Source organism: Peromyscus maniculatus, chromosome 4, assembly GCF_049852395.1.
Source record: "Peromyscus maniculatus bairdii isolate BWxNUB_F1_BW_parent chromosome 4, HU_Pman_BW_mat_3.1, whole genome shotgun sequence".
NCBI lineage: Eukaryota > Metazoa > Chordata > Mammalia > Rodentia > Cricetidae > Peromyscus > Peromyscus maniculatus.
In genome coordinates, this window is record NC_134855.1 from 8,561,641 (window position 1) to 8,584,920 (window position 23,280).

The window sequence follows — 23,280 nt, forward strand, 5'->3', positions numbered from 1 at the left end:
GGTGGTGGCTGATTATGAGTGAGGCCAATTTTTTTCCCTTTTTTTGGGAGAGGGGTGTTGTTGAGACAGGGTTTCTCTGTGTAGCTTTGACTGTCCTGAAACTCATTCCATAGACCAGGCTGACCTCGAACTCAAAGAAATCCACCTGCTTCTGCCTCCTGAGATCTGGGACTAAAATTGTGTGCCACCATGCCTGACTGAGGCTAAATCTTTTTTTTTTTATTTAACGTAAGTTCTTTATTGAATCTTTTCGAATTTCACATCATGCACCCCAGTTCTGCTCACCTCCCAGTCCCTCCATATCCTCCCCTCCCCCCTGCAGCACCCCACTAAGGGAAAAATTTCAAAATCAAACCAAACCAAACCAAGCAAATAAATAAGCAAAAACAAAAAGAAAAATAAAAAACAAAATAAAACAACAACAACAAAACCCTCCTAGCTCCTCCACCCTTACCTCCTCTCCAGCATCTCTTCACTGGTCCTGGTGGCACTGGGAGCCGAGGTTGTCACACAGTATGTACCCTTTTGTCCAGTCAGCTTTACTTCCAAATGCTCATTGCAGTGAGTCACTGGTCTGGTTCAAGGCCTCTGGTTTCTGGTGCACCATCATCACTGGACCTCACTACATCTCCTCTCAGCCCAGAGTCACAGAGATCCTGACAGGTTTCACAGGACCAGTCCCTTCACGAGCTCCAGCAGGTCCTAGCTGGGGTAGATGTTAGTTAGGGTGGGCCAACCCCAGGCCCAGTGGGCCTGGGTGGTAGTTGAGCTGGTTGGTCCAGGCCACTGGGGCTGCCCCTCAGGCTAGGGGAGGAGCCAAATCCCTACACCCATGTCATCAGGGTCAGCTCTCCCCTGCCTGTGGTAAGGGGCCTTCTCTCTTGATGCCGCATCCTGTGCCGGGCAGGACCTGCTATCGCAGGGCCAGCGAAGGGCAAGGCCTGCTCAGCATAACCCTCTGATTCCATCACACATGGTTCCCGTGGCCCTCTGAGGTGACTCATGCCACAGACATGAACACAGACCCCAGCTGCTATGGGACCATGGACCCAGACTGGTCCCCAGCAGCTGCTGGGTCTGGCTGTCACCATTGCCCCAGGTGGCAGTGTAGGCCACTCAGATTGTCACAGCCCCAGTGGCCGCATAGCCCTGAGACACTAACATGGCCCCAGATCTCAGACATCAATATGGTCTTCAATGGTAGCAGGAACCTCCGACATCAACACCAACCCTGGCTGCAGTAGAGCCACGGACCAGAAATGATCCCTGGTAGCAGCCCGGGTCTGGAAATCATCATGGCCCCAGTGCCTGTGCAGGCCACCCAGACAAGCATGGCCCCAGGGGCGGCGTAGCCCTCAGACACCAACACAGCCCCGGGTGGTGGCTCAGAATCTAGGGATCCAAATGCCCCTCTGGCAACAGGAGCCATGGACGCCAACACAAACTCTGGCTGCTATAGGGCCAGGGACACCCCTGCCCCCAGCTTTCCTCAGTGTTTTTTTAAGCAGCACTATGAACATCTCACAGTTCCAGAGTTCTTCAGTCCCTCCCCTTGTATGCGCTGGACCTGTGCCTGCCTCTCTAGAGGTATATGTCCGAACCGCCTCTGTGTGATAAAGGCCCAGCCACGACAGCCCACGAAGCTTCCCCCATCCTCCTGGAATACTCTCTTCTGAAGCTCCGAAGGACCATGGAGGAAGCCAGACTCCCTTGAGATGGCCATGACGTAAGGAAGCAGTCAGGCATGGCAACTTGCCAGCTGTTGTCGGGAACTTTCTCCACCCATGCACAGACTCATGTCCCAGCAGGCCGGCTCCGAGGCACACTCGGGGTATCTGCTCTTCTAGTTCAGGAGATCGGAGGGTAGAATCTAGGAAAGGCTTGAAGGAGAGAGTAAATCATGCTCTCTGGAGAATGTACTAGGTGGCATTAGTGGTGGTGGTAAAGGCTACAACCCCACTCACCCATCAAAGACATCCTTATATCTCCTGAGCACCTCCTATGTGCCAGGCACACACAATGTACTGCATTTGTTTATAGCTGTTACCTAGTAACCTCCTTAGAGCTAAGTATCACCCCCAGTTTCATGTGAGGAGCCTGAGGCACAGAGTTGTTCATTCATTGCCTCAAATCGCACAGCTAATAAATGGCTGAGTAGGGTTTGAAACTCAGACCATTGCCCTCTGTCTAGAATCCTCGGCTACTGGGGTTCCTAAGCAAGAAAAAAATAGAATACAGGTCAGCCTTGCAGTGATTATAAGAATCCATGTGTGTGGTACCCGAGGCGTGGTCCCTATTGCTATGAAAACGAAAAGAAGAAAACATTTACCTAACACCAAAGCTTGGTTCCTCCAGAGAGAACTTGCTGGGCTTGGTGGCATGTGACAGTCATCTCAAAGGAAGCAGGAGGATTGCTTTGAGTTCAAAGCCAGCCTGAACTACATAGTGAGTTCAAGACCAGCATGAGCTGTAGAGAAAACCCTGTCTAAAAACCAGAAAAAGAAATAAAGCAATGAAAAGCCCTCTGAAAGCAAGGTGTTGGGTTTGAATGAGAATGTTCGCCCCGTAGGCTTCTATATTTGAGTCCCAGTTGAACTGTTGGGGAAGGATTAGGAGGTGTGGCCTTATTGAAGAGGTGTGTCACTGAGAGTGAGCTTTGAGATTTCAAAAGCCCACACCAGGCCTGGTGTCTCTTCTGCCTGCTGCCTGTGGATCAGGATGTAAAGCTCTCAGCTACTGCTCCAGCACCACGCCCGTCTACTTCCCATCATGATGATTATGGACTAACCTTTACAACTGTCAACAAGCCCCCAATTAAATTCTTTTTTTAAAGATTTATTTATTTATTACATATACAGTGTAAATAAAGAGGGCACCAGATCATTCATTATAGATGGTTGTGAGCCACCATGTGGTTGCTGGGAATTGAACTCAGGATCTTTGGAAGAGCAGCCAGTGCTCTTAACCACTGAGCCATCTCTCCAGCCCCAATTAAATTCTTTCTTTTAGCCAAGTATGGCCGCACACACTTTTAATCCCAGCACTCTGAAGGTAGAGGCAGGCAGGTTTCTGTGAGTTTGAAGCCAGCCTGGTCTATACAGTGAGTTCCAGGATAGCAAGAGCCAAATAGTGAGTCTCTGTCTCAAAAAGACAACACGAACAAGCAAACAAAATGCTTTCTTCTGTGAGCTGGCATGGTCCTGGTGTCTCTTCACAGCAATAAAACAGTAACTAAGATGTAGAGGTAGGCGGGTCTCCATGAGTCTGGGGCTAGTTTGGTCTGTCTAGCAAGTCCCAGGTCAGCCAGAGCCATGCAGTGTCACCAGCCTGGTCTAGAGAGGAGGTTCTAGGACAGCCAGGACTATACAGAGAAACCTTGTCTCGAAAAACCAATAAATAAATTAATTAACAAATGAATAAAACCCAACTATAAAGGAAGAAATGAAAAATGCTTTTGCTGGGCAGTGGTGACGCACGCCTTTAATCCCAGCACTCGGGAGGCAGAGCCAGGTGGATCTCTGTGAGTTCGAGGCCAGTCTGGTCTACAAAGCAAGATCCAAGACAGGCACCAAAACTACACAGAGAAACCCTGTCTCGAAAACAATCAAACAAACAAAAAAAAAAGTTTTCATTCACAGACAACATGGTGGTACCCAGAAATTACCCTAAGGAATACACTAGAAAGCTTACATGGGTTTCTCTAGGTTTTAAGATACACGGTAGGGCTAGGTGTCAATTAGTGATTGAGTGTTTGGTCTGTCATATGCAGGTCCTGGGTTCCATTGATGCCGGCTGTGTCTGCAACATTCTCTCCCCTCCAATAGACGCACCCCAATAGGCTAGTTGCAAGGGACACCCCAGGTTTTTGTTCCCCATTCAAGAGATCTGAAGTTAGGGCGTATAGGACGGGTTTGGAGGGAGAGGGGTCAGTGGTGCTCTCTGGAGTGTGGAGGGGAAAAGGGGAGGCCATGGGAGGGACAGGACTGCACCACAAAAACAAGAGGTCAAAATCAATATAAAGCCAAAGTACATGGCGTCCTTGTGGGATGTGAGTAAAGCCCTTTGGACTGAATCTGCAAGTTGACAGGATTTTGTGGCCTGACCGTCAGGATCATGACCTCTGAGGTCACCCCTGAGGTCAGACACCTGAGCTGGAACCCTGCTGCTCCATGGCTGACTGACACAGGTGCATGATTCACTATGTCCATATTTTACAGACATCAAATAAAAGGGCACTCGGAAAGCTGAGGGGAGGGAACTCAGCTCAGCAGTGTGGGGAACACTCTCAGAATGCACGTGTTCTAGTGCCTACCGATGGGACTAGTCCACAGAGGGGCTCAAGGTTTACGCTGGGGGTGTAAGGGGTGAAGCATTTCAGTGCAGGCCTCCACCCGGTGCTCAAACTCCTTGGGATCACAGTGCACATCTATTTGTCTTTGCATCCCAGTAGCATAAGCAATTTTCACACCTCTGCATGCTTAGGTCTAACCTGTGCACACTCGGGAGGCACCCGTGGCTGCAATTGTAGTACATTGCCACCAGGTGGGTTCTGGAGCCCACTAGAGAACAGAACAAACACCTTTTTGTTTAAAGACCCTGCTGATTTCTTTTTCTTTTTTTCTTTCTTTCTTTTTCTTTTTTTTTTTTATTATGTATACAGCAAGAGGACACCAGATCTCATTACAGATGGTTGTGAGCCATCATGTGGTTGCTGGGAATTGAACTCAGGACCTGTGGTAGAGCAATCAATGCTCTTAACCTCTGAGCCATCTCTCCAGCCCCTGCTGATTTCTGGGAAGTTTGGCTCCAGAGCCTTCCTGTTCCTTGGCCTTCATTCCGGTGTGTGAGTGCTGTCAACCTGACACTCGAGTCACCTGAGAGAGGGCATCTGAGCATGCCTGAGGGGCATCACCATGATTGCATCAATGGAGGCAGAAGGACCAGCCTGCTGTGGGCGGCACTATTCCCTGACCCAGATCCTAGATGGAGAAAGGGACCCAGCAACATGGCTTCATTGCCTGCTCTCTCCGGCTGTGGATGTGATGTTGCCAGCTGCTTGAGGCTTCCACTATGTAACTTCCCTGCCTTTATGCAGTATACCTTCTACCGAGAGCCAAAGTCAGCGTTGTTCTGCCCTGGGTTGCTTTCCTTAATGCTGCCACAGTACAGGAAAAGGCACTAAGCCGTTGAGCCTGAAAATGGGTGCGGTACATTGCTTGGTGTTCCTTGTGGTCCACCCCCACTGCCTCCTTAAACCTCTCCAAGTTGGTCATGAGAACAAAATATTCTAAGTATAGGTGGGTAAATTATAGCTTGGGAACCTGTACTGCAGTCAGCCAAACCATGAGAATTCTGTCCTGCTGCTTCAGGATTCCACACGCTCTACTGTGGCTTCTCTTGGGGACCCGGGCTTTTCGTTACAGAGGGTACAGCAGGACATTTTGTCGGTGGAACAGCCCCTCCAGCCATTTCCATTCTCTGCCCACTTTCTGTGTTTCCAAATGTCTCAGACAGAGGCATGCACCCGTTCAGGGGCCAAACGATACATGTTCCAAGTAATTTTTATTTTAGAATACAAGAGAAGTACAAATGTATTTACAGTTGTACATATACAATCAAATAATATATATCACAGTTTCGTAAATATCATCTTAGATAAACATTTACAAAGTTAAAGTGACCGTTTTCTGGGAGTAGAACACACTTTCTTGAAAACTCTATACATTTTATACTTTTTGTTAATATTATTATAGTTTTGTGTTTGTTTTGTTTTTTTAATTTTACAAACGCCCTGGTGTGTGGAGGGAGGGAGTGTGTTGGGAGGATTCTGGTTAATGACAAGGTTTGAGATGACACCAGAGGGCGCCCACGGTTGGAGCAGGGAAAGGCGTGGGCAGGGGCGCGTGGCAGTGTGGGCACGTGGGGACGATCCCCGGTCCCCTGCCCCAGCGCCTCAGAGGGTTTTCTGCACAGAGAAGCCAACCTCGGCTCCAGACAGCCCTGTACGGTCGATCATTCTCTTGTTAGTGTGTGTAGTAGGGTGGAGGTGAGGGTGCCTCTCCATTCCTAAACTCGAAGACAGCAGAGCTTTTGGAGGGGGGCACTGGTCTAACTCCCGCGTTCTACAGAAGGGAAATTGAGGCTCCAAAAGGGACAGGGTCTTGCCTAGGAATTATGGTGAATGTTCCTTGTGTCTCCACTCTCAACTTGCCCAACACACTTCAGAGTGTATTGGCGTCTCGTCTTTCCCTGGGAGCCGGGTGATGGGAAAGTAGCCTGAAGGAAAGCAGGGGCCAGGACGAGCAGGTCTCTCCGGGTCTGTTCTAATCTAGCCTTTCGGCCCCGAGGCAGAGATGACACTGCCCGTCCCAGGCCCACCCTGGACCAAGGAGGTGATTCTCCCTTCCACTCCCAGGTACTAAGCTCTCTTTGGAGATCGCCTGTCCCTCTCCTGTCATCCACAAAAGAGATGTTCGCATGGGGGTGCGGCCCTGCAGGAGGGAGACTCCGGGTTGGGGCCGGGCGTGGGGACCTGCTCCCAAGAAGAGGCCACAGGGCAGCCACACCAGCCGGGTGGCCTGGGCAAAGAGGACGTCGCCCCTCGGCATCTTCCTCTGTGAGACCGATCAGAAGTGGGTTCCGGGTAGCCCGCGCCTCGGCGGCGCGCGGCACTGGGGTCAGGTCCGCCGCAGAGGCGGTGGGGAGGCGCGGGCGCGCGCGGGGCGCGGGCGCGGCGCTCACAGCACCATAGCCGGCAGGTGGTGCGCCGCGGCGGCGGCAGCGGCGGCGGCGGCGGCGAGCGCGGGTGCGTGAGCGTGGGGCGCGGGCAGCGCGGGCGAGTGTGCCTGCAGCGCGGCGCTGGGCGGCCGGTGGCGCGCGCTCTTTTGGTGTGCGCGCAGGCCGGCCAGCTGCGAGTAGGCGCTCTGGCACACCTGGCACTTGTAGGGGCGCTCGCCCGTGTGCAGGCGCACGTGGTTGCGCAGCGTGGACGATTGGCTGAAGCGGCGGTTGCAGAAGCGGCACACGAAGGGCTTGTCCAGAGTGTGGATGCGCATGTGCGAGCGCAGGTTGCTGCGCGAGTTGAAGCCGCGGTGGCAGATGACGCAGCGCATGCGACCCGCGGTGCCGGTCGCGGAGTCCGCCGGGTGGAAGTCCTCTGGCCGTGCGGGCGGAACGCGGGACCCACGGCGAGGGCGGGAGGAAAAGAGAGCAGCCCGGTTAGCACCCACGGCGGCTGCGCCCGGTCCCCCGTGTACTCACTCCCCTGAAGATCGTGGACCACACAGCCCCGAGGGCGCCACGGCCGTGACTGTGCTTGCCCTAATAGCAGCTAGATTACAGAAGGACCCAACCTGGGAGGACTTGGCGAGATGGCCCCAGGAAACCTTAGCTTTCTCATCTGAAAAATAGGAGGTGGTCCGGGGTGGGGATGGGGGTGCAGAGGCAGGAGGGTCTCTGATGAGTTCCAGGCCAGCTAGGGCTGCTTAGAGAGATCCTGTTTCACAGGCGGACCGCATCAGGTGGCCTGCGGGGAGCCTGAGCTAAAGGCATTCTTTTGAGGCCAAGCCTGATGAACTGAATTGGATTACCTGGACCCCATAGTGAAGAAGAACTGACTCCCACTCGTGTCCCCTAACCTCCACATGCGTGCAGTGGCACGCATGCCCAGATGCACACACAATATGTAAAAATAAAATAAAGTGGGTTTTTGTTGTTGTTGTTTTGTTTTTTCGAGACAGGGTTTCTCCGTGTAGCTTTGTGCCTTTCCTGGAACTCACTCGGTAGCCCAGGCTGGCCTTGAACCCACAGAAATTCACCTGCCTATTGCCTCCTGAGTGCTGGGATTAAAGGCATGCGCCTTTTTTTTTTTTTTTAAGGTCTTGTTGGACCAGTAGGGGCTAGTGGGATTTTGCAAATTCATCAAGAAAACGAGTCACCAGAAAATTTTTCTTTATGCTTAGTTCGAATGTGAGAAATGCCTAGGTCCTAATAGGCCACGCATAAAGGATAGCAACTACAGCGACCCTAAAAGGCTCTCTCATCTCACTTCACAAATATTCACTGAGTAATCAGTGTGCCTGGGAACTACTGCTTGCCCATTTTCTCATTGCAAGTGGAGGCAACAGAGGCATTCAGGGAAAAGCAGGGCTCTGTAGCCTCTGTAGCTAGCCCATGAACCTCAGGCTGCTCCTTTCTCTCCCTCCCCCCCACCCCATATTTGGAGACAGGGTCTCCCTGTGTAGTCCTGGCTGTCCTGAAACTAGCTCTGTAGCCCAGGCTGGCCTCAACCTCAGATCTGCTTGCCTCTGCCTCCAGAGCGCTAGGATTAAAGGCATGTGCCACCATGTCCAGCTTGCTTATCTTAGAAAGAAAGAAAGAAAGAAAGAAAGAAAGAAAGAAAGAAAGAAAGAAAGAAAGAAAGAAAGAAAGAAAGAAAGAGGGAGGGAGGGAGGGAGGGAGGGAGGGAGGGAGGGAGGGAGGGAGGGAGGGAGGAAGGAAGGAAGGAAGAAAAGGATATAATGACACACTCCTTTAATCCTAACATTGGAGGGGGAGGCAGGAGAATGAGAAGTTCAAGGTCATCCTTAGCTACATAGTGAGTTTGGAGGCCAGCTTGGGATACATGACACACACTGCCTATTTTTGTTTTGTTTTTGTTTTTGTTTTTTGAGACAGGGTTTCTCTGTGTAGCTTTGTGCCTTTCCTGGAACTCACTCTGTAGCCCAGGCTGGCCTCAAACTCACAAAGATCCACCTGCCTCTGCCTCCTGAGTGCTGGGATTAAAGGCATGAGCCACCACCACCTGGCCACACTGCCTTTTAAAAAAGAAAAGAAATGTCACCGTAGTTTTGTAGGGCCAGGGCAGGTGACACTCATCAAAGGTCTCGTGTCAAGCTGAGGGACTCCAGGTGTCTCAGTACTAAAAAGGACTTGGGTCTTGAGCCAGTGGCTTCTACGGTGATGAGCCCTATCCCAAGACACACAGGATCGTTCTGCCTACCTCAACACAAACTGCAGGTACCTGAGGGCAGGCCTACACCAGGACCTGGACGGAGATAAGAGGGAACATCGAGACACCCTCGCCCCACACCTTCTCTACAGACGAGGAAGCTCGGGGACAAAGCTACAACACCATACAGTGAACAGGAGTCAGTGTGTGCCAGCTGTCCTGTCCAGCTCTCCAGCCACGCCCCGTCACCCTGCTGAGATTTCCTCGTCTGCACAGAGACAACGGATCTGGTCCAGAAAACAAAACTGCCTTTCCCTCGCTCAGCCTGTGCTGTCTGCTCTGGAAGAAGTGGCCTTGTTTGACCAGTGGGTCCCGCGTGTATAATGCTACAGAGGGTGGGGCATTGTCACCACGACCCCAGGGGGAATACCCACCATGCTTGTTTTTCTTCTGCTCCTCCTCCAGTCCCGGCACACCAGGGATGCCCAGGAAGGTATTGTGGGAATTTCCATACCACACCAGCAGCTCCTGGTCGGGAGGGATCATCTGCAGGGAGAGAGGCAGAGGAGGTCAGGGGGGTGGCCCTGCCAGCAGGAGGCAGGGGTCTCTCACCCCTGCCCTGAGAAAGCCAAAGCCAGGGCTATCCCACCGAGCTACCTCAGACAAGCTGCGTAGTCACTGAAGGCCCCGGGACATGGCCCCCTCTGCTCCCCTCTCTTTGCCCAGGTCATCTTATGATTTCTGTCTTAACTTCACCACACAAAAGCATCCACATTGACAGCCACAAGAAAACAAAGGAAGACGGAACGGGAAGGGGGAGCTCAGTTGCTAGAATGCTGGCTTAACATACACAAAGGCCTGGACTAGATCTCCAGCTCTGTGTGAAACAGTCCTGGTGGTCATGCCACCCCAACACTCTCAGAAGTCCAAGGTCATCCTTGGCCGTGTAGACAGTTTGAGACCGACCTGGAACACAAGAGACTCTGTCTCAAAATGAAGAGAGGAAGTCTCACAAGCAGAAGGAACAGGAAAACCTAGAAACTTTTTCACTTTTCCATCCAGGGGAATCAGAGTCAGGCAGCCCCCTCAGGGCCATGGGGCTGAGCCAGACGTTTCTAAGGAGTGCGGGCTGTGGGGTGCCCTATGGCTACACCCTGCCTGATCATATTCCGGGAAGAGTTGTAATCCCGGGGCCCACAGGCGGGTGCTAAAACAGAAACCTTGGGACTGACAAACACCTACACCTCTGCAAATACCAAGACAACCCTGAACAGAATGTTTCTCCGTGTCCGAGGTCCATCATCAAGAAACCCAGAGCAGTCGGGCAGTGGTGGCACCCACCTCTACTCCCAGCACTCCTGAGGTAGAGGCAGGCTGATCTCTGTGAGGCCAGCCTGGTCTACAGAGTGAGTTCCAGTACAGCTAGAGCTACATAGAGAAACCCTGTCTCGAAAATAAAAAACAAAACAAAGAAAGAAAGAAACCCAGAGCTGATGACCAGTCAGGCTTAGCTGCCCTCAAGAAAATGATGATGGCTACTGAGAGAGTGTGGCGGTGACAACCCATGGGAGCTGGAAAGCCTGCTCTCTGGACCCCGGCCAAGAAGGACAAACAGGACAGACAGCCAGTCTCTTCCCTGAGGCCGACCTGGCCCTCCATAACACTGGCCACAGCTCCTGGAGGTCAGTGTGTGAGGTGCCCAGAGGAGCTCTGTCCTTATGGAGGTCTCCTTTAGCAGAAGCACAGAAGATCGTATGGGGACCGGGGAAATAGCTCAGCTCGGAACTACACCTCGTAAGCTCGTGAGGGCGCAACTGAAAAGCTAGCCTTGGTGGTGTGTGCTTGTAATCCCAGTGCTGGGAGGTAGAGCTAGACAGACCCTGGAGTTCACTGGCCAGCCAGTCTAGCCTAATTGCCAAGCCCTAAGCCGGAGAAAGATCTTGTCTCAAAAAACAACGTTTCTGAGCAACAGCGCCTGAGGTTGAAGTCTGGTCTCTACACACTTAGACACATATACACCACAGGCATACACGCACACATATACACAACACAAGTATGTATACACATACACACACAACACAAACACAAACACAACACAGGCATACACACACACATACCACAAACAACCACACAGAAACACATGCACATACACACGTACATACACAGAGAAATCACATGGGATTCCACCCATGAGTGTCTGGAGCCACCCCAGAGTAGTGGTCAGGGAGAGTTTCTCCCCTTCCATGTGATCCTGAGAGCCTTGGGTCCACCTTCCATGGAGAGAGCCCAAAAGACCCCCCAGACCATCCACCAGTGTCCAAAAGGAGAGAGGAGGGGAGGGCAGGAAGCTGCAGGTGTCTTGGCTGCTGTTTCTCTACTGAGACTCCGCCTAGCATCACCATGTCTGTCACACCAACCCATAGCCGTTGGCATCACAGCCGCCCAGGAGCGTGTGTGTGTGTGTGTGTGTGTGTGTGTGTGTGTGTGTGTGTGTGTGTGTGTGTGTGGCCAGTCCCACTGGGGAGGTGAAATATGGAAAGCAAGCACAGTTCCTACGAAACACAAGCAAAATGACACAGGCAGCTTAGAATCTGGCTAGAGCGGAAGTCCTTCAGCATCTCCTTCCCCACCATGGTCACCATCCGAGAGACCACAAGGCCAGAGCTGGAGGCCTCTCCTTGAAGAGGAGGAAAGAAGAAAGGTCTGTGAACCCCTCAAACACTAGATGATGAAATTCAAGTATTTAAGACATCGATTGAGGGGTGTTTGTTTGTTTTTAAGATATGGATTAGGGAAGAGGGTACTGTTGAAGATGGACCTCATGTCACCAGTCTCTAAGCATGTCCCCTGAAGCAGCCTCTAGGCCACTTGCACACACCCTGGAGGAGATGGGCTACAGAGGGCCCTGCAGAGCCCTGGAGTCGGGATGCTGGGACCTCTCAGGCTCTGTACCTGCCAAGCAAGTGATGGCCTCAGGTCTCTGAGTTGTAGAAGAGAAGAGTCCCTATTTTACGGGCCTCCCTGAGAGCTGTTGGGGAATAGGACAGCAGGCATGAAGTTCTCGGTACGGTGAAGCCGTGGAAGTGTTGCTGACCATTTTCCTAGCTTGCCCATCCCCCAGAGGAACCAACAGTGATCTGGGCACCTGAGTCACTGCACTAAAGCCCAGAGCCACTGGCAGGGTGAACGTCTACCTGAGAATAAGCTCGGACGTGGGACTTGGGGCATGTCTCCACGGGTGGAGTGCTTGCCCAGGGTGTATGAAGCTCTAGGTTCAGAACTCAGCTCCACTCAGGCCTGTGATCCCAGCAGGGAGGAGGGCAGGGCAGGAGGATCAGAAGTTCAAAGTCATCGTTACCTAAATAGTGAATGACTGGTCTCCAGACCAGCCTGGGCTATGTGAGATTGTGTGTCTCAAAAACAAATAAGTAGGGCCTGAAATGGAGACTTGAGTACTGGCTGCTCTGGCAGAGGACCTGTGGCTAGCACACAGCCATCAGTGACTCTGGTTCCAGGGGTCTCACCCTCTCCTGGCCTCTGAGGACTACAGGCACACATGTGTGCATACATGCATCATGCAAAATATGCATACACATATAATAAATACTTTTAAATTTTATAAATAAACACTAAAATTATTTTTATTCAACTTAAAAATCAAACCTCATGGAAATAAAGGTCTAACTATACCACAGGGTAATAATGGAGAGTTTCTCTCTCTTCTGCACTGATGCCCAGCTGTTGCCTATGCCTCTCTGGGTATGTTTTCCCCAAAACGAGTAAAAAACAATGCAGATTTAGGCTTTAAAAGAGCAATATGAAGAGACAGTGTGACCTCTGGTTTTATAAAATTTACTTTAAAATGAGCACATATTAGCTGGGCATGGTGGCGCATGCCTTTAATCCCAGCACTCCAGAGGCAGAGACAGGCGGATCTCTGTGAGTTTGAGGCCAGCCTGGTCTACAGAGTGAGTTCTAGGACAGCCAGAGCTACACAGAGAAATGCTGTCTTAAAAAAACAAATGATCATATATCACTTCTATATGTACACAACAGCGACAACAATCCTAAGACTTTTCAGGAAAGGAAACCTACTGAATAGAATGTACTGGAATTGGTGATGAAACATCTCCAGACAGCTAGAAGCTATGAGCAGAAGAGGCCCATGTCCCCTTCACAGAGAAACAGCAGAGGTAGGGGGGTCCAGGAACAGTTGCTTTACCTTCAGAGCCTGGAACCCCCTCTGCTCTCCACTTACTAAATACTGCAATTAATTTTATTCAACTTGAAAAGTAAAGTTCGTGGACATATTATAATTGTGTTGCAGGGCAAATAATGGGGAGTTACTCTCCCTTGCTCTAGATGCCCAGTGGTTGCTGATGCTCTCTGGGTGTGTCGGCATCTACCAAAAGCCTGTGTTGGAGCCCAGGGTATCCTAGAACTTGCACCCTCTTCTCTGAGACCCTGGAAGTACTGTGCACAGATCACCTCAGTGCATTGAACAGCCACAGCCCCCCATAATCTCCTCACAGGCAGTTCCTACCGAGTTCAGCTGGTGCAGGCTGGAAGGGCTGGGAGCCCGAATCAGCTGCTCGTTCATGTTTCTGGTTTGGGACATGCCACGAAGCAAGCAATCCCCAAAGGAACTGATCCCCATTTCATAAAATCCACTCTGCCAAGCCCAGGATATCAGCATTGCCTGATTCCTGCTGACAAGCCTCATGGCCTCTCGGCTAGTTCTTAATGTTCCTTCCTTAACTCTGGTCCTGCCCCATTTCAATGACAGAGAAGCAATGGCAGGCTTTCAGGTTTGCTCTCCTAATACAAATTCATGACACCCCATTGAACACGCTCCCAGGAGGCTCTGACACCTGCCCCTTCCCGGAGTGACACAGAAGCATCTCTGTGTCATCTGGATGATCATCAGTTTCCATTGTGCGCAGATGTCCTGACACACCAATTAATAGAGCCCCAACAAGAAGATGCTGGCCGGGAAGGCCACACAGCACAGCCATCCACGCTCTAGCTCTGCAGCAGATGGCCTGGGCTTCAAGTAGCAGCTCCAGAGTCTCCCCAAACCTGAACCTTCATTTCTTCATCATTAAAATGGGGGCAAGGGCTGCCATGAGGTTCAGCAATAGAGGACCTATTCAGTATATATAAGGCCTGGGGTTCAGTCCATGGAACTGTGGAAAAAAAAGTACCCACTACAAAAGCAAAAAGTTGCTAAGGCCCTTTGAAAACATTTTTAGTGTAGTGTTGGCGCATGAGAAATGCTCACGGCAGCATCATGTTTGTTTGTTTGTTTTGAGACAGAGTGTCTCTGTGTAACTTTGGAGCCTGTTCTGGAACGCACTTTGTAGACCAGGCTGCCGGGGAGCATCATTAATGGTGCTGATCACTAATGACGGTAATCATCAGAGCCACTACTGAGCAAGGTCAAAAGGAAAATGGTGCTTATCCTCCGAGTTGAGAAAAGAGATGAGGATCCAGGAAAGATAAAAGGCTCAGCTGCTCTGAAACAAGAAGGACCGAGGAAGCCACATTTCAGGGCAACCATTTGCCAGCACAATACAACAATGAAGCAGAAGCAGGAAAGGCTGGAGATTCTTCCCTTTGTAAAACACCAGGTAGTAGCGTTTGGTTAGTGTGACGGCGGCTCCCTCAAGCCTTCCCTTGTCGTGGTCTGTTGAGCAATTCTCTGGCATCCTGGGTGAGCCAGTTTTGTTTCCTGGGAGAGGTGGGTCCCTGTGGACACCCTATCACCCAGAGAAAGATTCATTATTTATACTTAGTATACCCTTGCTTTCTGCTGGGTGCTTTCTAGAAATGCCATTTGAGGCACCTGAGGCAGGACTGAGCGAGCGTCCAGGCAGAAGCAAAGCCAGAAGGCTGCAACACACCCCCATTACCCCAACCTGGAATGCAGAATGTGTGGCAGTACTCTAGAGCTCGCCTGAGTTCCCAAACACAGTCACCTCTGTCTCCATTTAGTCATCCATGACTTCATATTTGTGGAACGTTCTAAAGCAGCAAAGTGTATTCTTCCTATTGAAGAGAGGCATTTCCCCCCATGATTTGGCAAGTAATGGGTTCCTATTATAAATAGTGCTTGTGAGTGGTGGGAGACCAAGTAAACAGATCATGGCAAAGGTCCCTCTCTTGGCTAACAATTCCCTCTGCCCACACACACAGAACAAACAGCTGATGAGTCAAGGCTTCCCAGGAGCCGCCTGGGTGAGCAGAAATGTGTCTGGTCACACCCGGACATATAAGTGGAATTCTGACATTGTTCAAAAATGATTTGAGAGAATTACTGCTATGAAAAAATGTGCCCAACTTCATTTATGAAAAGTAATTTTGGGCTGGGTATGGTGGTGCATGCCTTTGATCCCAGCACTCTTGAGCCTGGGCTGGGCAGATCTCAGCCTGGTCTATGTATATACTGAGTTCTAGGACAGTTAGGGCTGTATAGTAAGACCCTGTCTCAAATTTTATTTTATTTTATTTTTTTTTTTTTTTTTGGTTTTTCGAGACAGGGTTTCTCTGTGTAGCTTTGCGCCTTTCCTGGAACTCACTTGGTAGCCCAGGCTGGCCTCGAACTCACAGAGATCCGCCTGGCTCTGCCTCCCGAGTGCTGGGATTAAAGGCGTGCGCCACCAACGCCCGGCTCCTGTCTCAAATTTTAAAAAACAAAATTTTGGTTTTGGTTTTGTTTTTTTCAAGACAGGGTTTTTCTGTGTAGCCCTATCTGTCTTAGAATTTACTCTGTAGACCAGGCTGGCCTTGATCTCAGATCTGCCTGCTTCTGCCTCCCAAGTGCTGGGATTAAAAGTGTGTAACACCACCACCTGGCAAAATAACAAAAAAAAAATTTAAACAAAAGTAATTTGGAAATATTTTGTGTTTCCTTGTGTCTCACTTCAACAATCCCTTCTTAGCAGGATGATTCACTCTAAACACTACAATATCATGTGAGAAGTATGTGTATGATAGATACATATATGTGATAATGTGTATGTTATATATAGATGGGTGTATAGCCCATTCTTTCATAAACTTAAATTTCTGATAAACATAAGAACTTTTTCTTCTAATCGTACAAATTCCAATCCTCCTTAAAAATACTCCTGACCCTCCTTGTCCCCTGAATTCATACTTCTGGATAAATGGCATTCACATGTCCTGATCTGACTTCAGTTCCCACCAGTCTGATGTGTCTAGTACGATGGGACTCAGGCCACCTCTCTGCCCCAGCTGGGATCCTGAGTGCCAACATGACACAGGCATTCTTGGCCAGTCTCTTGTGTCTGTGTGCATGTGCATGCATGTGTGCATGTGCATGTGTGAATCTGTGTATCTATAAGTATGTGTGTACAGGTGTGTGTGTGTATGCATTGTGTTTGTGTACATATGTGTGTACTGGTGTGTGTATGTACATTGTGTTTGTATACGTATGTGTGTACTGGTGTGTGTATGTGCATTGTGTTTGTATACATATGTGTGCACAGGTGTGTCTCCGGGAGTGTGCACATATATGTGTGTGGGGGTGTGTGAAGGTATGTGTCTGTGTGTGTGTAAGAAAGCCAGAGGAGTGAGAACTTAAGAGGATGTACTTTGCTAAGAGAGAGTTCAACTGCACCAAAAGCCGATTCTAGGAAGTGGCAAGCCAGTTGGATGGTCACAGAAGTCACGCTGGTCCTGCCTGAGCTGGTACTACACTGACACCCCTCAGCCCTCCTGGCACTTCTGAATGCCAGGGCAGACCTGCCTGTCTTTCCTCACCCCCTACTCCCTGGTCTTCCGTGGGCTAACGTTCTGCAGTGACTCAGGCCCTGGCTACACAAGGCCTAGGCAAAGTCCCGCGGGTCTGGTCAGTCTAGAACGGTCCAAGAAGTTAGCAGGCATGGACACATGGAAGACTCTCGAGTTCAAGCTCAGAATCAATGCCAGTAAGTGGAGTGGAGCTAGAAAGCCCCCTTCTTTCCCCCACCAAGGGACTTCCAAAACAAGTTAGCAAAAGTGCAAGATCTAGAAAAATGCAGTGGGACATCCCTGCTACCCCTCACAGCATTTAGACAACTTCCCACATCCAGGGCAAGACACAGCCAAGCTGCGTGCCCAGAGATCCTGCTCAAAGAACCCTGCTGATGTGCCCCAGCTTGGCTACCATTGCTCCTCCCTCACCACCTCCCCCGATGCTGTCATCCTCTTTTCTGTCTCTGCCAGGCATCTCCTACCTTCAGGACTACCTCCTTTCTCTTCCCAGACCCTGGCCCTGGTTCCACTTTTGTCCACTTTAGAAGACTCCCACACATCATGCAATGCATGCCCCCTAGCCTTTCTTCAGTAACGTGTGTGTGTGTGTGTGTGTGTGTGTGTGTGTGTGTGTGTGTGTGTGATGGCAGGTTTCTGTGTGAAAAAAACTGGATAAACTCAAGATCCTCCTTGTGTGAGGGTCAGTATGTGGGAGCTGACACAATGAGCTACTGCTGAGACAAAGTACCAACCCGCACCCCACTGGCCTCCCTCCACGTGCAGAGTGAGGGATGACACACAGCTAAACTTCCGTGGACCTTTATCACACCCAAGTGCAGCCTCCAGCCTGCTTCCCTTGAGTCCTGCTTTCTCTGTTGTTCTACTTTTTGACCCCCCCACTCTCCTCTGTGTCTGAGATCTTCACACAGTGTCAAGTTGAAAGCCCCATCTTCTCCCAGCTATATCAGCAAGCTTCCCACACAGGGCACACTCCTGGCAATCGCGGCACGTAAGCCTCAGCCCTACACCCAGGCAGAGCCAGCTGGGCCAGCGCCAATGTCCTTCTGTCTTCTTTGGTCACAGGACACAGCAGCATTTGCACACGCCTCACTGTGACGCGTCTCCATCTCTCTCTATGTAACAGTCCATGCACGTACCTCTATGGCCTTGTAGAAGATGCTGGTGCCTATCTGCACTACCTCCAGGTTCTGCTCCTGTTCATTCCGGGCACACTTGATGTAGGTCATCCAGCTTCGGTGGTCTTCCTGGCTGGCATCGATGAAGTAGCGTACTGTGCCATCCTCGTTGAATACCTAGGCACAGGTGGAGCCGTGATGGGGTTAGGCAGGGCCGTGCTACATGTGTGACCCAGGCCAGACCCATTGGTAGACATTCTCCTTTCTCCAAAGAGCTCTAGAAAGTGGCTAAAGCTCTTGTCAGCTAAGCCTTCCAGTCCAGGAAGGGGAGGTTAGGGGCAGCACAGTGACTCATCTGAGGCAAGGGGCGAATAAGGAGTCAGTCTTCGGGGCTCCATGGGTTCACCCCCAGAAGAAAAATGTCCCCCAAAGATCCCTAAGCAGGTTAATATGCTCTTCTGCTGCCTGTCCAGGCTTGCTGCAGAGCCTCAGAAAGGAAGGCAAGAGCTTGGGAGGCAAATCTAGCTCACCAGAGTCTCTTGGCCTGGCCTACGCCCCTATGTGAAGCCAGCTGCTAGGAGTCCTCAGAGCTCGAACCACACCCTAGCTTCCTAGCTGGAAGACACTGACTAGGCCCAGGTGTCCAGGGAAGGAAGAAAGCAAGGTCTGGCTTGTCCCTCTGCTCTTCCTCCAGTTCCTCTGAGCAGCTGTGTGGTCTCACACCAGCTCCTGCCAGGTGGGGCTGCTAGGGTGGCAGTGGGGGGCAACGAGATTGAGAAGTAGGGTGTGCCTCCTGGCTGCTGTGGGTGTGCAGGGCTGTGGGGAAAGAGCGATGGTGGAGGGTGAGCTTTGTCCTAAGGGGACCCCTCCCTGGCATCCGATGGCACTGTTGGAGGTGGGGTGAGAGTCGGAAGGTCAGAGATGGAAGCCTTTCGGATACTCATTTCCTTCTGCAAAATGAGAATAAAATAATAGCCCATAGAGCTGAGGAGATGAGCTCACAGTTTGCAGGCTGGGGAATGAGACTGCTGTCTCAGCCCCTCGTCAGCGGTGGGTGATTATTTGGGAGGCCACCAGGCCTAGGATTGGGAAATGTATTCTCGAGAAACACCCGGCGTCCACTGTCCTCCATTCCAGCCACACTTCACCATAGGCCAGCCTCAGAGACCCACCCTTGCAGCCTTTAAGGCCAGGGAAAGAATGTGGGTAGCTCGGAGAAGCCCAGAGAGGCCTTCTTCCCAGCCTCTGCACCAGAACGGCTCCCCCCCCCACCCCCAATCTCAGCACTGTAGTCACATGTGAAGTACGGCTAACAGCCTTGATTGGGAAGCTTGGAAGCAAGAAGGGCAGATTTTCCCTAAACAGGCAAAAGAAAAAGAACCACTGGCAAAGAAAGCTCCGGGACAGGAGAGTGGTACCCCCAGGGTGTTCAAAGGGACAGCACTCACAGCTCCAGAACTGAAGCTCCTGCCCAGTGGATCCAAGCCCGGAGGGAGCCAGCCCAGCTGGCCGGCCACCCGAATCCTTCTCCAAAGCTCGGCCTACCTCCCACATCAGGTTGTTGTTCTTGCAGATGTCCACATGCTCTGGGGCAATGACGCGGCCAGTGAAGGGACCCATCTCTGTGCCTGCCTTGATCCACGTCTTCGAGAAGATGCCAAGGCCCTCGCCCGGGATGGAACTCTGAGCGATGATCACTTCCACCGGCAGCACCAAGCTGGACAGCTTCTGCACCTCTGCGGGGGTTGGGGATGGGGGTTAGAGGAACCTGGTCTTTTGGGGCTAAGAAGGCCCTACCCTTCTCATCCAGGACGCGCTTCCCTGCTCAGTGCACAGGCAGCCCCAACATGGGCGAATCTCTCCAGTGGCGCGCTATAGACCTGTGCGCAGAGGGTCAGTCTTGTTTTGCAACCCAGGACCCTCTGTGCCTTCTAAAAGCAAGCGGTGTATCGTGGTTCGTTTATTTTTCTTTTGAGCGGAGAGTTACTGGGGATCGAACCCTTAGCCTTGCGCATGAAGCGCTCTGCTGCCCAGCTGTAGTAACATCAACCCTTGGCGCTCACTTCTACAAGTCTCTCCACAAAATCTCCAAACATCCACAACCTTCACCGCCTTCCGTCGCGGTTAAGAACCAGTGAAAACGCATTGTGTTTACAGACAGAGAAACTGAGGCCGGGTCTGGCGAAGAGGTAACGTCCAACCCGGGACTCTTCACTCAGCCTTGTTCCTGACTCTTCAGCTGGTGACTCTGGGCTCATTGCGTGTCTCCCGGGCGCGGTCAGCACTGGGGACAGATCCCCAGCTTGGAAGGTGGCACCCGCGCAGAAGAAACACTGCTTCGGCAAACTAGGCTGCCTGCTCTCGGTGTCATCTCCCCTGGCACGCCGGTGTCCCTCTCTGCTCTCGGGTGCTAGGGAGGGCGGCGCCCCGATCAGGCGAGCTCTGAAGTCGCCTTAATGGGCGAGGAAGAACCAGTGGTCCCTAGTCCCCAGAGGATCCCCGGTGGGGCCTCTGCGGCAGGGGTGGGAGCGGCGAGGCGCACAGGGGCGGCCTCCTTGTCTTACAAGGTTCCCCTCTAAGCTACCTGGGAAAATACCCGGCGAGCCGGCCGGCTGAAAGGGGGGGTTAAACGGTGTCCATTGCGGAGCGGCCGGCAATTTGTCACGCTGTTAAAGTGATCGCATTCATTCGGCTCCATTCGAAAGAAATTGCTAATTCTAAATTCATTAGCCCTGGAAGAAAGCTGTAGCAGTAAATTGTATCTCAATGCGGAGGGGACTTGTTTAAAAGGGGCCGAGGAATTCTCCTTACAAAAAGGGAGGATTAGATGGTTGACATAGCGTGAATGGAAGGGGAATTAGTCTTCACGGTAAATTAAGAGAGGAACAGTAATCTTAAAGGGGAAGAGAGGGGGACGCTCAGAGACGCCAGCGCTGGGGGAAGATATTGTTTGCGGGGTGACGAATGAGGAATAAGAACTTGAGACATCTTAAAGAAAAGGAACTTTCCTCGCTCTTTCTCTCCCTCGCTCTCTTCGGCTTTTTCTCTCCAGCCTGCCCGCCCTCCGCCCCTTCCCCGGCCCCGGCTGTCTTTTACAGTTTTTGGTTTAAGTGGGAACTTTCGCGGGTCAAGCCCAAGTTAACCAAATGAATTTAAAACCCGTTCTTTTTGAGTCAACTGCTATTACACGCCCAGTAAGGCTTTTAATGCCAGGAAACCGCGAGCTCCAGGCTGGAGGGTGGGGTGGGGAGAGAAGACAGAAGCGCCTGGCTGACCGACGTAGGTCGTCTGGGTCGCTGGGATTTGGTTCTAGAGCGCATTCCTAGCTGCCTCCGCTCTGCTTCTGTGTGGCTGTTTCAGCCCGGGTCTGACCCACGGAAAAACTGAGGTGCGCTGACATGGGAGAGCGTCCTGGTTGTGGGCAGGAGCTCCCTACCTGGCCGCCGCGCCGCTAGCCTGAGAATTGGGGGTAGCCAGGAAGAGCGAAGGAGAAGAGCCCCGACGGCGCGACTCACCTCCTGAGAAGGACTGCGCCAGGACTTCGGCGGTGAAGGCAGTCTTTGGGCTGGCGTGGTGGCTCTTGTCCTCCAGCAGCTGTTCACCTAGCACGTTGCGCCATCGGCCGTATAAGAAACTGTGCAGGATGTCGGAGGTGATGACCTCTGCCAGCGCCAGCCCCGGAGCCTTCAGCCCTGTTTTGAGCACCAGGGCCTCAGCTGGGAGCACAGAGCCCATCATGGGCGGCCAGGGGCGCGCCGGCGCAGCGGAAGGACGGCTTAGGTGGACTTCGGAGAGGTGGGCAACGAAGAGGGGGCACAGGAGTGAGAGGAGAGGAGTGCGACACAACGCCAGGGAGGAGGGGGAAGAGGAGCAGGGGGAGGATGCACTAGGGAGTGAGTGGCAAGGGGGTGGCTGGGAGGAAAGTGAACCAGGCGGGAGGAGAAACACGGAATCTGCAGAGATGGTAGAGGCGGCACAGAGGGCTGGAAATCCGCGGGTGGAGACAGGGGCGGGTACCAGGAGGGGAGCGGGAGAGGTGAGAGGCGTGTGGCTGCGGAGAAACACCGACCAAGGGCTCTCCGTTGCCCACTCGCCTCCTGCACATCCAGCCAGGACCGTCCTCCCCTTGGCAAAATCTCAGCTCCTTTATAGGAGCCGCAGTGACCCTCCTAATTGGTTATTAATGACCCCCTGACGTCGAAGGACAGACTTGTACCCGGCCAGGCTCGAAGGAGCCTTCACCGACAGCGCGAGGGGCGGGGGCAGCGCGGACCGCTCAGAATAGTCCCCCTCTGCTCCTCCCTCCCCTCCGATCCTTCCTCCTCCTCCCCCTGCTCCTCTCCCCGTGGGAAGCTCCAGGCAAGGAGGGAGGCTCAGCCCGCGGCCGGGAGAGGAGGGGTTGCAGTAGGGGCTGCGACGCAGCGAGGCTCGCCCATACTCCAGGGACTAGACTGAGCAAGAGGGGACGCATGGCTGCGAGCCCCGAGTGCCCCCGCGCCCACCTGTCCCAGGCAAGACCTGGTCCTCATCTTCCTAGCACTGCGGGCCACTCCCGGAGCTGCGGGCAGTGTGCTGCTCTCCTGAACCAAGTCAAGTACTCTGTCGGGTCCCCATCTCCCCCTCGCCCCCACCTCCTGCTCTCTTAGAGGCTTCACCCCCTAGGCTGCGACAGCAACCGGGAGCCAGTGTCTCCTGCTCGGGTGATGCAGAGCTCTTGCTCTGGCAGAGCTACCCAGGCCGGCTTCGCTTCAAACGGGGCTCCGCAACAGCTCCGCTCGCTCAGCGCAGCGGGTGCCAAACTTCGGCCAGCACAGAGGGCTGTTGAGGCAGAACCACCGGCGTCGCCGTCGGGGCTGGATCCCACACAGGATGGCTCCCAGCCCTAGGAGCACTAAGTTGGGGTTGGGATAGTGAAGGGCTGAGCCACTTCCACGCTTGCCATCAGATACTGGCATTTGTGGGTTAGCCGGGACCAGTGTAAGGTGGGAATTGCAGGGACCCAAAACCAATGCCTCGGAAATTGCAGGCAGCCCGGAACAAACCCATCTGCTGGACCGGCTTTCGAATCCAGCTGCCGGGATCTGCATCCTAGGAAACCGCCAAGTTAAGCGTTCCTTTCCTTTTGGTCTCCTAATGATCATTCTCTTTCCAGGCTCCCTACTCTTCCTTCCCCCTCCTTCCCGCTACCCCACCTCGCCCCGACAGTGGATTTGATATAGTCTTTCCAAGGCACCTGGGAGCCAGTTCCACACCTCTTCAGAAACAGTTGCTAAGTCGGGAAGACCGCGGCTTCCTGCGTACACTGAAGCCTCCTGGACAGCCTCAAGCTCCAGAAACAACCACATTGGAGGGCACTGGGGACACCTCCCCCAACAGCACAAGTCCTCGGCCACCTCCCCCACCACCTGTGCCGCGGCAATTTCAGACCGTGCTAGG

The 23,280-nt window shown here is 52.5% G+C and overlaps 1 protein-coding gene across 1 annotated transcript; it reads right to left on the reverse strand.

The window, feature by feature from the left end:
• Nucleotides 1-6,737: 6,737 nt before the first annotated feature.
• Prdm12 (PR/SET domain 12) lies at nt 6,738-21,977 on the reverse strand. The gene is made up of 5 exons (XM_042277208.2): nt 21,360-21,977; nt 19,390-19,580; nt 17,866-18,021; nt 9,385-9,496; nt 6,738-7,156 (listed from the first exon to the last, which is right to left on the reverse strand). Exons 1-5 carry the CDS (start codon nt 21,580-21,582, stop codon nt 6,738-6,740), a joined length of 1,101 nt encoding a protein of 366 aa, XP_042133142.2. The 5' UTR covers nt 21,583-21,977.
• Between the last annotated feature and the right edge of the window lie 1,303 nt (nt 21,978-23,280).

Coding starts and splice junctions, on each gene's coding strand:
- Prdm12 (XM_042277208.2), bottom strand. CDS start 21,582: ATGATGGGCTCTGTGCTCCCAGCTGAGGCCCTGGTGCTCAAAACAGGG. Junction 19,581..21,359: donor GGCGCAGTCCTTCTCAGGAG/GTGAGTCGCGCC, acceptor CAACCCCCGCAG/AGGTGCAGAAGCTGTCCAGC. Junction 18,022..19,389: donor ACAACAACCTGATGTGGGAG/GTAGGCCGAGCT, acceptor ACCTGTGCCTAG/GTATTCAACGAGGATGGCAC.